At 38.6% G+C, this 14,593-nt stretch overlaps 1 protein-coding gene across 3 annotated transcripts in view; it reads right to left on the bottom strand.

The window, feature by feature from the left end:
• Nucleotides 1–14,593, bottom strand: part of ZC3H6 (zinc finger CCCH-type containing 6) — a 44,876-nt gene that overhangs the window by 9,565 nt on the left and 20,718 nt on the right. For 2 of the 3 annotated variants that reach the window (XM_025045064.1, XM_025045066.1), the window contains 5 exons: nt 12,301–12,423; nt 7,751–8,003; nt 5,308–5,441; nt 1,484–1,600; nt 865–976 (listed from right to left, as the gene is read on the bottom strand). In XM_025045064.1, the coding sequence (XP_024900832.1) occupies nt 865–976; nt 1,484–1,600; nt 5,308–5,441; nt 7,751–8,003; nt 12,301–12,423 (739 nt within the window). The remainder of the gene's footprint in view (nt 1–864; nt 977–1,483; nt 1,601–5,307; nt 5,442–7,750; nt 8,004–12,300; nt 12,424–14,593) is intronic. The other variant, XM_025045065.1, reaches the window with a different exon arrangement.

Genomic DNA, 14,593 nt, shown 5'->3' with positions numbered 1-14,593 from the left:
GTTTTTACATTAGGTCTATGGTTACAGGGATTTTTTTACCTTCTTTTTTATATTATTTTTTCAAACTAGACAAGACTATTTTAAAATGTTTCTGGAAAAATAAATGTGAGAATCTTCCAAGTATCACAATGTGCTGGTGAGACAGAAACAATCACAGCAAAGCAACACAGACATGAGGGCAAACAGACCCACAGAGCCAAACACAAAGTCTGGAACAAAAATGTGCATATAACATTTCTTCATGATAATGATGGAGTTTCAGATGGGGTGGGGGTTGGGGGAGGCTCCATTAGTCATGAATGGTAGTGAGTAACCAGCTAGACATTTGGGGGTAGGGGATTCATATAGAAAGATACATTCTGCACATATTTTTAAAGGACTACAGACATATAGTGAGATATCAATTTGGGTGGGAGCAAGAGTACTTAAAATGTACAGATTTCCTAAGAAAGAATATACAGTGTTTATCATCAGGTAAGATTTAATGAGACTTTGGTTTTATAATATTCAACAATGATAATTTATTACTTATGAACCTAAAATAATTAAGTCATAAATATTGTGTCAACTACTCTTTCAGGAAGCACAGTCTCTTGAAATACTTATAAGCTAAATACATTAAATAAATATAAAGTACCTTTATTTCATAGATTTTTTTCCAAAGGGAAGTTATTTCATTTCCCTAAAGAATAAAACTCAGTTTGCCCTTTGGAAGTACAAAGGCTGACTTGACCTGGTTGATGTAATGTGCTATTTTAATTTAAAAACAAACTAGGCTTTCTAGGTTGTACTTATGATTTTTAAAACCTTCAAAGATGCTTTCAAACGTCAATATTTTGGTTAACTATTTCCAATAAAGGATATTATGCATATAAATGCAGTTCTCTCCTTTGGTACAATATCCTTGTAAATAAAATTTGCAGATCTCTTTTCTCTTCTCCAACTCTGCATCGTGATCAAATTTACATTGGTCTCCCTGTTCACAAAAAGAAAAAAAAAGAAGAAAAAAAGAAATCACTGAATGTTCTCTGTGGCATTTCACAGTGTAACTATGGTTGATTATGAGCTAAATGATAAGCTAATAATTTAATGATAAGCTAATAATAATTCAAACATTAATGTTGAGCTAATAATAATTCAAACATTCCTTAGAGTCCGTGCCCAAGATGCTGGGCATGGCTCTGTGCAGAGGCAGAGCAGTGAGGTCACCTCAAAGGACTCTCCCTAGGTCCTCCTTCACTCACCATGTCCAGCTGAGTTACTGTGGGGACTTATTTAACCCCCTGGTGTGGCCACGTTTATAATGGGGACAATAAAGACTAAAACATTTAATACTAGTAATCCACTCCTAACAAGATGTGCCACATAGTCAGCACTGCATTTTTAAAAAAAAAAACCAACTCGATTTCTACAAATTATATTGTTGTCCCAGAATATAATTAAATGAGTGTAGAGTATTTCCATGCAAGACACATGAATTTACCTTAATGCATCTCCCTTCCAGGAAGTATTTACAGATTTGTTTTCCTTTGTGTTCCACCGTGTGCTGATTAATAAATTCCTGAGTCATAACCTTCCATTTTTTCCCTGGTTTATTATACTGAAAGAAAAAGTTTCATTTAAATGCAACATACGAAACATTAAATAGGTATTAAAATGTACAGTCAAATGGACCTGGAAAGCAGGACAAAGCAACTATTCCAAGTGGTTAAGACTGGACATTCTGAAGCTGTTCATTTATTTGGAAGGAGATTTGTTTCTAGAAAAACTGTTTATTGCTACTAGTGGTTGCAAAGAACCCTATTTCTATTTTAATGAGGATGCATAACTACATTTAAAATAAAATTATGAAAAGCTAGATAATGAACAATACTCAATTTTGGCAAAGAACAATAAAATATGCACTCTATGTACTGCTGATAGATATGAAAGATTTAAAATATCCATATTATACGACACAGAATTTGTACTTTTTAGGATTATTCTTAAGGAATTATTGGGGAGGCACACAAAGATTTATTCATAAAAATAACTACTGCGGCATTACTTACATAGTTAAAAAAAAAAAAAAAAAAGAACACCAAACAAATGAAAAACCTGGAAACACTCCACAGACCCCAGACTAGGAGACAAGTCAAACACGTGACACATTTGGGTGGTAGAATATTATGCAGTTATTAAAAGTCATGGGATGGAAAGACAATTTGGGGACATTAAAAAATGTATACGATACTTTACTAAGTGAACTTTACTGATCCCAATTTTATAATACAAATTTTCAAAAAGACTCAAAAGAATATATCCCCACACTTGACAGTATATGTCTCTAGATGCATCTCTTAAAAATTAGAGGTTTTTTGTAGGTGTGGTTATTTTGTACTTTCTTTAGGGGGGAAAAAAAACCCCATAGAGGATGTATTACCTTTACCTTTTAAATTAAAAAAAAATTAAGAGGAAAATTTCACAGCCTGCTTGTCCCCCTTGGTCCTCAGTCACCGGGTCTGGTACTAGGCGGTGCTCCCACCCGTCTCCTAGCCCCATGGAGTACTATTTATTCTTCAAGCACCCAGCAGGCATGTGCCTGGCACACCAGAGCTGCACGGGGAACACTTGCTCTTCCAATTTGATTCCAGTGTTCCCTTCTCCCTCAATCTGCCACAGGATGGAGAACAAAGCAGAACCCACTGGACATCGGAAACGACCCCACTGCAAGTGGTTGGGCTAGACTTAAATCTGACACTCGGTGCTCACAGCTGAATGTGTATTTTACTATAAGAATTCTTTTAAAAAGCATGAGAATACCAAGAGAACAGATAATCCTAGAGGTTCTTTTAAAAATATATCTAAACTGCCCAGCAAAATACAATGACATTGCTTATACTACACTCTGACAGGGCCATTTAAAGTGCCTTAAGTCTCTGTAAATGTGACTTACAAACATTTTTACTTCTAGGCTCACTCAGAACAAGCAGGTATAAATGACCAGCTCATACACGCTTTCCGTACAAAGAATCATGGCTGTAATCATACACGCAGCCAAAGAGAGGTCATTATGCAAAGTCAGTGAGCCAGCTTGAGAAATATAACTCTGAAATTAAAAAGTAAAAGTATTAATCACTCTCTCTCTCTCTCTCTCTCTCTCTCTCACACACACACCCCTAAAAATTTACCAAGTAGTACCTATGTTGTACTAATAACTCATTCCTTCTGTCTGTCTGTGCCACTTTCTAATGACATGCCTCGATGTTTTAACAGAGGATTGTGGGGGGGTTTGTTTTGTTTTTTAGGTTAGTTCTGTCTCAATGAGTAAAAAGTATCTCGGTACCCATAACTATGGGGAACCGAACCACAGCCAAGGTATTCTAGAGCATCCAAGCAACTTTAATGAATAAGATGTCAGAACAAAATAAAGTGCCTAGAAAATCCGATCTTTCAAGTCTGAGCCTGGAGGAGAACTGCAGATGTCTCCTAACCACAAGTAAGCTGGAAGAACCACAGCCCAATCTGGGTCACCACCTTCACTGGACAAATGCAAACACAGCAGCAGTTAGTGATTTCCCAGAAGTCACATGGTGCGTTAGCACAGTCAGATGGAGCTCTGCTCAAAGAAAACACAACTCAGAAGAGAGAGAAAGATGAGGGAAGGAGGGAGAATCCCACCACCTACTTGGCCATTTAATTTATTTACTCTAGAGCAGCAGTCTCCAAATTCTTAGGCACCAGGGATCGGGACTCCTATGAGAGTCTAACGCCTGATGATCTGAGGTGGAGCTGAGATGGTGATGCAAGTGCTGGGGAGTGGCTGCAAATCCAGATGAAGCATCACCTGCTAGCCCAATGCTCACCTCCTACTGTGCAGCCCAGTTCCTAACAGGCCACAGACCAGTACTGGTCCACAGCCTGGGGGTGGGGGACCCCTGCTCTAGAGGATACATTACATTGGTACAAGGGCAAGAACATAAAAGAATTTTTAAATTTTGTATGGAAGAGGAAATGGAAGGACCTACCAGGAAAAGAATATGTCTTTACAGAAAATTTAATAGCTACTATAAAGACAAAAACATGTTAAGCGTTCCATGGCCAACAGAATTAATAAGTCTTTAGAACCTATGAAAAGATTGTGTATTGTGTGACTACCCTCCAGTTTCTAAGAACATGGTGTGGACGAGCAGGCAGCCCTGAAAGGATGGGATGGCACTGGCCCTGAGCTGGCCACTTGGTATGGCTACCAGGCCTGGGCAGCTGCCCAGACCCTCCCCAATGCGCTGCTGCCTGGTCTCTGGCCCCTGCATGTTTCCGGAATCACAAGAAGAACCCTCTTGTGACAGCCAATAAACAACAAAGTCACAAAGTTGAGAACATAATTTAATCTTGATTAAAAAAAAGAGAAAATAGCCTAAAGCTGACGAATGCAAAAGGAGAATATCCTCTAATTTTTTATGACATGATAAAGGATCTTTTAGTTGCAGCCCAGATCTACAAGCATCTGAACCGTGAGTGCCTAAAAGGGCCCTCGGAGGTAATTTAGCACTGCATGTCCTCTCATTTCACTGACGAGCAGGTAGTGCCCTGCCGGGAGCCCAGCTCTCCTCGAAGTGGCAGGTGCAAGTCAAGGCTCACAGGAAAGCCCATGCTAGTCTGCTCCATGGGAGCAGCACACCCAGGGGTCTGCACTGTAAGACCAAGTCACGGAGGATGCTACTCCATTGCCCTCAAACAAGGTTACAGCTTTTCACCTAGCCTCGCTCTGCAAATTCAGTCACCTCACTGGAAATGCAGCCAAACAGAACCGGAACACTCTAATCCAGAAAGGCACGAAAAGGTCAACGCGTACCAGGCAAGTTCAAGTCAACACATGTTCACTCAGTATCTGCCGAATGTGTGATTCATAGCTTCATCTTTCAAACTATTTCCATCTCCTCTTTCTCTCCTTCAATGCTTTCCATTCTAATACTAAATTAATTCACCACCATCTCCCTCCTTGGCCATCAGCATCAGGAAAGGTGATGCTCACAGAAGGAAAGCACACAGGACCAAGGACGTTTTCTGCTTCGGTCATCACTTCTGTTTGAGGTGCTTTCAGACACACCGATTTTACTTCAAAGTCACCTAAATTTTCACTTCTATACTAGTATCATGATTAATTCAAACAATAATTCTGTTTTTGGAATTTATTTATACTCATTTGATCTAATGGGAAGTTTTTCATTTACTAGGAAAGTGGCATTAAAATCGTAGTGCTTCCCTTATAGCCAGATGGGTTGAAAGACAGAGAGGTCCCTCTCCTCGTGTATAAACTCTCTGTACCTCTTGAAAGTCGTCCATTCCTGAAAACACACCAGGACCTTTGCTGGCTCGGCCCCCACGGTCTCTGCGTTTGATTTTCTTCGGCAAACCTCGTCCACGACCAACATTAAAACTTTTAACTCTCTGTTCAATACCTAAAAAAGTTAACATGTACTTAGAATATTATAGAAAAACAGCACACCTACCAATATATTAGTTTATAGGGAACAGTTCATTTTAAATAATCTATGGTGTACACAGCATTCTTTTCTTCCTCCTCTAGATTCAATGAAAAAAATTTATTCTGTGTTTATATTTTTCTTTCTTGGCATTGATTCTTATTGTTTGTACTTTAAAGGATGTCAGCAACATAAGGAAGGAAAGAAGCAAGGGTATACATGGCTGGAGAAGTCAAATCTCGTTTCGTTCTTTTCAACTTTCCTTAGAATAAACGATTAACAAAGCTTTCTATTGTTAAGAGAATTTTTATATTCATCTCTAAGGAGAACACTATAGGTATTAGTGGTTAATTTATAGCAAAATAAGTTTCTATTGATAATTTTGAGTAGATAACACATATATATATCCCAAGTAAAATTTATACTTGTTTTTAACTTTTGAAAAACTTGGTATTTAAAAGTATCTAAAAAGATACCCAAATAACAAAAATTAGGTATTAAGGTAGGGAGTTACAATTTAAAGTGATTTCTCATTTTACCAAGTCATGTTGATTGAACTAATAAGTTTTCTAATGATTTTAAACCTAAAAAAACAGTCAATAAATATATGAGAAAAAATGTTTCACCTCATTAAAATAAATCGAAGAAAATAAAATTAAATAATAACAAACCAATTTTCACTTCAAAGAATAGTACTCGTAGGGATTTAGAGAGTTTGGTTTTTTCACATCCTGGTAGAGGTGTTATAAACCAGCATACCACCTTTTTAGATAGCAACTTGGTATATGATTCAGGTATCTTCAAATATGTAGCTATGTCTTTTGACTCAATTCTATGTGTCAGAATTTCTTAAGAAAAATGTTTGCTACTATGTTTTTTGAGATATGTATAAACATACAGGGTAAATCATAGAAAATTTTAAAAAACCGGGTGTAACTTAAATCTCAAATAACTATTATTAAACAAACCTCATAATCTTATGGTATATCTGTTTAAGTCAATAGGATGCAGGTATTAAAAGCTACTCATTAACGTAAAAATGACTGAGCTACAGTTCAAAATTAAGGGGGAAAAACATTACAACAGTATGCATAGTTTTTTTGTTAAAAATAATTATCAGAAAAATTCTGAAAGAATGTCTACTAAAAATGTAACTAGTCATTATCTATGGATGTAGGGATTCAAACTATTTTGTTTTACCTTTGATCTCTGCTGTGTTATCTTTTCTACACATAGAAAAAGTTTTCTGCATTTGACCATATATTACTTTCATAATCCAAGGGGAAAATGATTGTCAGAAATGAAATGCAGCACTCAGTTCCTTAGCAGAACAAACAGGAAGCGCCTGAAAGGAAAAACCCCAGGTGGGAGGGACTAGCAGGCCTCTCCACCCACGTGGAATGGGCCCTACACCCTGTCTAGACCCCAGGAACAAACCCATAATTGCAGGAGCAGATGCACAAATTCCTTTCTCTTTAGTTCAGCAAAGTCTAGAGTTGTATTTTCAAATGAATTTTGCTAGGAAATCAAGAAAAAAAATAAGCCAAAAGAATAATCAAATTCTTCCTCTTCTCAACGATAGTTAAAGCCTGGTTTTGCAGGCTTTGGATGCCCAGAGTTTAACCCTGGCTTCATTTTGTGCCAGTGCTCCTGAAGCAGACACACTGACTGGACAATCCTTAAGGTTGATCTGACCCTTATGTGACCCACAGTTTCTGTGGCAACTTGCCCTGGTATCTCCAGAGACCATGTGCCTCAATACAGTAGATGAATAGTGGTGACTCTAGAAGTTTCTCTGGATTATGTTCTTATTTCAAACCCTGAAGGATGTCCATAGGCCTAAGTACACTTGTATAGCAGAGGTAACTGTCACATTTTAAAGGGTAATTAAAGAATAGCCTCCCAGAATTCTGTCCTCTTAGGTCTAAAATATATAAATACACAGTAACAGAGACAACAGGAAAAGGTAGGTTACTCTTTTATCAGTCTACTGATATCGTATGAAAGGAAGGGGAAAATATAGCAGGAAAGTTATTTTACATTTTTATATAATTTTTAAATATTAGGATGTCTTTCTAATTCAACTATTAGGATATCATGTAGATTTAAATATTTGTAGATTTTTATCCTCAAGGTTTACAAAATGAATAAAAACAAAGTCAGGAACCAGAAGAATAAGCTGATCTTGAGAAAAGGCTAAGAAATTTAAATTTTCAACCCACAGCTACCTGTTTTAATAAGGTAGGTTCTCATATTCAAAAACAGCCTGACAGTTTCAAACCTACCTTGCTGAATTCCTTTCATTCTTTGTTTTTTCCCTGGTTCTTTACAAAATGAAGATCCCAGAGCAGCGTGGGAGGGTTCTTTGGCTTGCCTGTACTGTTTCATCTGACTGGCGAACTCTTCCTCTGCTTCCTGACTGTAGGTACCAAAGTTGTCATCGCTGTAGGCACTGTACTCACCATATTCCTTATTTTTAAATTTTTTGTTATGTTGACTCCTCCTTGATGTCATGTAGCTTCCTGATACATGTCCACGCTAAGTGAAAACAGACACTCATTGTCAGGACTTTTCAGTTATACACGGGAGTTGACAGTGACAGAGGACATTGTTTCTCCCCCAGAAAGTTGGGAGAAAGAAGGAGAAAAAAGGAGAAAGTCTGCCTCTGGGTAACTACTTATCTAGGACACTTTTTAAAACTAATTTCAATAAGTAAATGCTGTTCTGACATATCTAATTCCATAATGTTCACAGATCCTTGCTGGTGAGTATTTTATTCACTTCTTGTTTCAATGTCCCATGTCTCAATCTCCATATACACAGGACACTTAAAAATCCATACCATTGAATGTGAATTCCTCCTCCCAAAACAGCAAGTGTCTTTTTGAAAATAAGAAAATGATAGTAAAAGAGCTTGCGGGGATTAACATTGAAAAATTTCCAAATGGCATGTTTAAGCATATTATAATTAATTTAAAAAACTATATATTTGGAAATTTTTCTAAAAAGAAAATGTTTATATCTGAGGTCTAATATCAAATATAGAGATTTCCCTAGAAATAAAAAACAGCTTGTAAATAAATTGCTCATTAGGAACTATTTATTATAACATACATTATTAATTTTATTGCTTCTTTATGAAAGCATGTACAAACAAGAAACATACTTTACTCCTAGAAGTTTATTTAATGACAGTATTCAAGTCTATCTCTACTCACTAAAATATTTGAATTAGTTCTATCAAATCTTCTGTCAATTTTTTATAAAAAAGCAAAAGCACATAATTACAACGTGAGGCTCTAGAAAAACCCAGGCCATGATTCATCTTCGGCTTGGTACACTTTAAACGTGATGTAAAAATACTGCCCTGCAGAATCCCTACATGAGATTATGTGTTTTTAATAAAATGCAGAGAAATATTAAGTTGCTTTCAGTAATTATAAAATACAGAAAACTATATAATTAAAAGAATCAAGAAAACCAATTAGCTCATCACTTTTAAATTTTGAAGACATTGTATTATATTTCTGATTTGTTTTAAGCAGCATTTTTAAAGTTTTTAGTGTTCTCAGTCTAGCACGTCATAAACTTAGATAGAAATTTACAATTGTAGCACAAGGCAGTGTTTACGCTGTTTTTTAAAAAGCTACCATGAAAATAAAACAAAAAATAATTGCTTAGAGTATGTTGAAGATTAATTAGTTGAGTACTTACTTTTCCTTTTATAAAAAACGTGATTATATTAATGCTTCAGTGATATATTTCAATGCTTTATGAATAAAGATTACTGTTAATGGGCATGATTTTTCTCTAGAGATAAGATGCTTGTCACAAAAGCTTTTAATTCTGTATATTAATTCCATCCTCTAATTTTTTACAGCCTTTACAAACAATCTCCATATTCCTACTTCTAAAAATAGAATTATCCCAACTTTCAATTTATCTCCTACCCAGCCTTCTCAACTGCAGATTTTCCAAAGCCCTCTCATGACACAGACTTGCCCAGGGCGCCCAGCTGCAGTGGCAGACTACCGCCACTTGCTGAGGGCAGGCTGCGTCAGGGTCGGAGTCCCGCTAGGGAATAAGCGCCGAAGCACTGGACTGCAGCAGGTCACAGCAGCCCGTTAGTGCTCTACAATGTCTCCCGAGCGACACACACTTGTCACTTGGAGCAAACAAAACACACGCACCAGCAAAGATCTGGCGAGTATTTTCTAAAACTATCCGGAAAGAAGGTAAAAAATGAAAAGACTGTAAATTCTACCCCCAGAGATAGTGTCTCTGACAACTGTACTGCCTGGTCATTAGGCCACATCCACTGCTACCATGTCTGTGGGGTGGATTTGGTTTCTATCAACCAGGAGCTGGCCCCAGGCAATCTCTGCAAACATGCAGCATGGGACCAGGAGGCCTGGACAAGGTGAGGAAGGGAGATGGGCTAAATTCTCTAGCTTAATAGCTAGATGTCAGTACTGAAGTTTTATAGCTGATACCTGTTATTTAAGAAAATGAGACTTTTAGGATGTGATAAGGCATTTTCTAACCCTAGTGAGTCGGCTCTAAAACACACGTGGGGAAATGGTGCTACACTTTCTCTCCCCCGAATAGCAGACTACGGAATCCAATCTGAGTGGTCCTCCTCAGAAGAAATGTAGCCGAGACAGACAGATGCTATTTGTAGCCATCAGAGAGCCGACAATCAGGAAGGCTAATGGGGCCTGATCCACGATCCACAGAGCGAGGCGAGTCCCTAGAGCGAGCACATCCGCAGCAGGCACTACTCTGAGAGCCTCAGCCCATCGCGCAGATCGGCAAGGTCCAGCAGCACCTCCGATTGCCCCTTTAATCTCTGGGAACACCACGAGATGCCTTAGCAACCCCCACCTACTCATTTAGGGGGAATCTCAAAGTGGAGGCTACAGTCATCCGGGTGGCCCAGAAAAGTCTCAAATCCGGATGCTGGGAAAAGACTGGAAGGTCACTATGGACCTGACAGGAGCAAGTGGATACTCCCCTAGTAGGGGACGAATGCCACCTGGGCCCCAGACTAGTTCTTTGATGTGTACCATGTTTTACAAATACAATCCTCAGACACAATGCAAAAACAAACAAAAGCCCACACATAAGAGACAAGACCTCACGAAAGAGAACCACAAAAGCCAACAGTTAACAGGAATATGGACTCTAGATATTGGAATTAACTGATACAGATTTAAAAATATCTGTGCTTACTATTTTCAGAGAAAGGACATTAGAATTTCAGCAGAGAACTTAAAACTATAACCTTATTTTGATGACTTTGAAAGGAATCAAATAAATTTCTAGATGTGAAAAATACAAATACTGAAAAATGAAGAACCTAGCAGATGGGTTTAAAGGTCAATCAGATCGTCTGAAAACAAGAGGAGCGAGATGAAGGATAAAGCAAAGCACCTAAGATGCTCACCATAGGGGCCTGCATGGGAGACGCATGGGGTGCCATGCTGGCAAACTTTCTGTAAGTCCTTCAGACAAAATAGTTATTCAAAATAAGAGTGAAATAAACAATTTACCAACAAATAAAAGCTGGGAGAATTTCTTGACAGCAAACCCACACTACAAGAAAAGCTAATAAAAGACTAAATAAAGTACTTCAGATTAAAAGAAAGTGATACTAGGTTGAAACTCAGATCTACAGGAAGAAACAGAGAGCAATGGAAGTGAAACGCGGGTATGTATAAAAGAGCATCCTTTTTCTTAAGTTAACTGAATTTTTTTTAACAAAAACAATTACATTGCATCTGTGAGGCTACATGGTGGTCAACATAATGACCGCAATAAATAACTGTGATGTTTAAGCAAAAGAGAGTCACTTAAAACAAACGTGCTGTTTGCACATACAGACTGACCCTACCTCCTCTTTCGGAGTTACTTTTAGTGACAACTTAGAAATCAAGAGCTCAGAAATCTCATTACTCGATATTTTCAGATTTTATTCATTTCATTGCTTGATATTATCCAAAGTAGCGATGCCCATCCTGACCATTTTTTTCATTCATCGTAACAGTTTCCCAATGACTTTAGACTGTTTCTAAAAAGTAAATCGAACCGCAAATGATGAAATTTAGGTACCACATCAGTGTTTGCTGAATAGAACTAATTTAAAAATTTGTCATTAGTGATAAAAATGATTCTAATAGCTGTTAAAACCTTCTGAGAAATGGCAGTTCCATTCACTTCAAAATCAAAGGACACATTGAGTAAATACATATATGTATTCTAATATGCACTTGAAATAAAATTATCAACTAGAGTTGAGTCTTCTCAAATTTTCTAAGACAAAATCTGTTTATTCGATGGCCACTTACTGAGCAACCTCAACTGCAAAAACGGCAGTGGAACAATAAAAGGCAGCATAAAGAAGTCCAACAGACACCGGGACGTGGTGGAACATGTGGTGGGATAGCACTCAGCCTTGAAAAGGCAGGAAGTGCCGGCACACGCCACCAAACGGATAGGCCCTGAAAAAAGCTATGATAAGTGTAGTAGGCCACACAAAAAAGGGCCAAATCCTCTATGGTTCCACCTGTTTGAGGTCCTTTGAGATGGCAAGTTCATAGAGACAGCAACTACAACAGTGGTGACCAGGGGCTGAGGAGGGGATGCGGTGCTATTGCTTACTAGGGACACGGCTTCTGTTTGGAGTGATGAGAAAGTTCTGGAGGTAGATGGCGGTGATGGCTGGCTGCACAACACTGTAAATGTGCTCAGTGCCACTGAACTGTTATGTTTTAAAATAGTTAAAATGGTAAATTTGATGTTATGTGTATTTTTATCACAATAAAAAAGGCAATACCTGAGGAAATGGAATGTCATACTCCCTGTAGAAACCAGTTCTTTTTTTGTGGGAACTTTCTGTGTGCTCAACATCTGAGTCAAGGCTGTAGTCTGAACTATCATCGCTGGATGGAGAATTATGCTAAAAGAAGGAAAAACAAAGAGGTTACATTTGCAAAAGGAAGAAAATCTAACTAGTAACTAGGTAAGCCTGCTTCAGCCAGAGGTGCCAGGTGATCGATCATCTTATCCAACAGGTTTGTAAGTGTTAACTGGAAGCTTCCTGCTCTAGAGGCCACCAGTACCCCAACTTCTCTAAACACCTCTGAGAAAAAGGGTACCTCGTCACCCCTGTGGCCCAGGGATGTCACACAAAAAACACGGCGCATCTGTGCACTTTCACTTAATATTACAGGTAAACATTGTGTTACTGTAAAATCTTCCAAAGTATCATTTAAATTGGTTGCTATGTACTATCTTCAGTAAATCACCCTCTCCCTATTGGATGTGGAGGTGTTTGTGGTCAGTTCTGAAGGAGAGGAAGGAACTAGCTAGCTGGCCAAAGAGACACCGAGAATACAAAAGCAAAACGTGTGAAAAGGATGGTATGGTGCGGGAAGTCTAATTTTCTTGGGAGTACATAGCTTTTACCTTGGGGAAAAAAAATTGATTATTTTTTTTGGACTGTATTCAAAGACTCGTGAAGTTTTTTTCTGACTTCTTGAATTACTGAGTAGATGCTCTTCAAGCATTTTTCAGAAACACGCTGCCTGCTGCTTGGGACATTTGCAAGGTGGTAGGACCCCCCAACCCCCCGCCCCGCCCCCGCCTTGATGCAGGCTGCTCTGCCCTGCCCTAAGTGCCCAAGGCTCTGTCCTCTCCTGTTCCCTTGAGAGACCACTCTGTGAAAGCTTCAGTTCTCACTGAACTTTTAAAACCACTCCCAGGAATACATCCTAATGGTAACTTCTTCCCGCCTCCCTCCGCCCCCCCACACCCCTGCCCCTCCAGACAGTCCATTTCGGCCTCAAACTCATTATTTCTCCATTAAAACTCATTATATCTCCATTAAAATCTGCTACCCTTTCTTCTCAACAAGGACAGCCTACCTGGCTGGCATTCATTTGTGAATAATGGTGCCATACTCCTAGGCTGAGAGTGTGGGTAACATCTCTGACTCTCTCCCTAGTCCTGTTTCATTGGTCACTTCTACAGGGTTTCTGCGATTTGTTTGTTTCTTACCACTCTCACTACTGCAAACATGGATCAGCCTCTTATCCTGTAAACCACCAAACAAGCTCCAACACAGTCTGTCTGAAACAGCACGTATAGTACCAATATCACACAGCACGATAGCATTGGCATGAGGATGACATCGGCAAGACTGCACACCAACCGTCATCTCTGGCGGTGAGGTCACAGGGCCTTCCCTTTTTATTTGTCATAACTGATTTTTAAATAATCAACTTCCTGTTGGTTTGGTAACCATGAACAAACTGCACACGAATGGGCTTCCATGGGCCACTCGAACAAGCAAACTGTCTCCTGGACCATCTGCCTCACACCTCAAGCTCCCAGCCCCTCTGGTTTCTCATGCATATGAAATGCTCCCACAGCCTCCAATCACAGTATTTCATCACTGGAAACATGTTCTTCTCTCTCCTTTTCAAATCCCATTTTATGTCCACTCTCATCCTTACTTTCTCCCTTTTCTCACTATGTTTATATATGTTGTTTGAACTGCACAACTAGTACACTGCAAAATGTCTAACTTTATCTCTGTACTAGTTAGCGCTTTATTACATACCACTTTCTTTGATAATTGTCTTACGATTGAGATCAATGTCCCTAATCTCACCAAATAAAATTAAAGCTCTTAGTAGACAGAATTATGTATTTTTCTTCTTTAATCATAGCACTAACCAATAAATTCTTATGTATTACCTGATTATTTCTGGCTCATTGGAGAGTTTACAGACAAATAAATTAACAAATATTACAGGGAGAAAGTTCAATAAAGTTAACTTGAGGGTGAAGGGTTCTGAGGACCAGGGACTGTGTCCAGGAGGGAGAGGTATTGATCTTTGCCCTCCTGCCTGAGCTCCTGTAATCTTCTAACTAGACCGGATGGAAGATGAGACCCCTCCAGGGCAGCCAATAAGAGAGCGGCCTTGGTGGCCAGCAAGAAAAGACTGGTACAACGTCCTGTTACATTTCTAACAGAGGTTACAAGTTTTCTGACAGCAAAATGGATGCTGGAATGTATCTTCTTAAGTCATGTCACTTGCTTCCTAATGCAAAATTAAAATTTG

The sequence above is a fragment of the Pteropus alecto genome, unplaced genomic scaffold, assembly GCF_000325575.1.
Source record: "Pteropus alecto unplaced genomic scaffold, ASM32557v1 scaffold223, whole genome shotgun sequence".
Lineage (NCBI taxonomy): Eukaryota > Metazoa > Chordata > Mammalia > Chiroptera > Pteropodidae > Pteropus > Pteropus alecto.
This window is presented reverse-complemented; position numbering and strand designations above follow the sequence as displayed.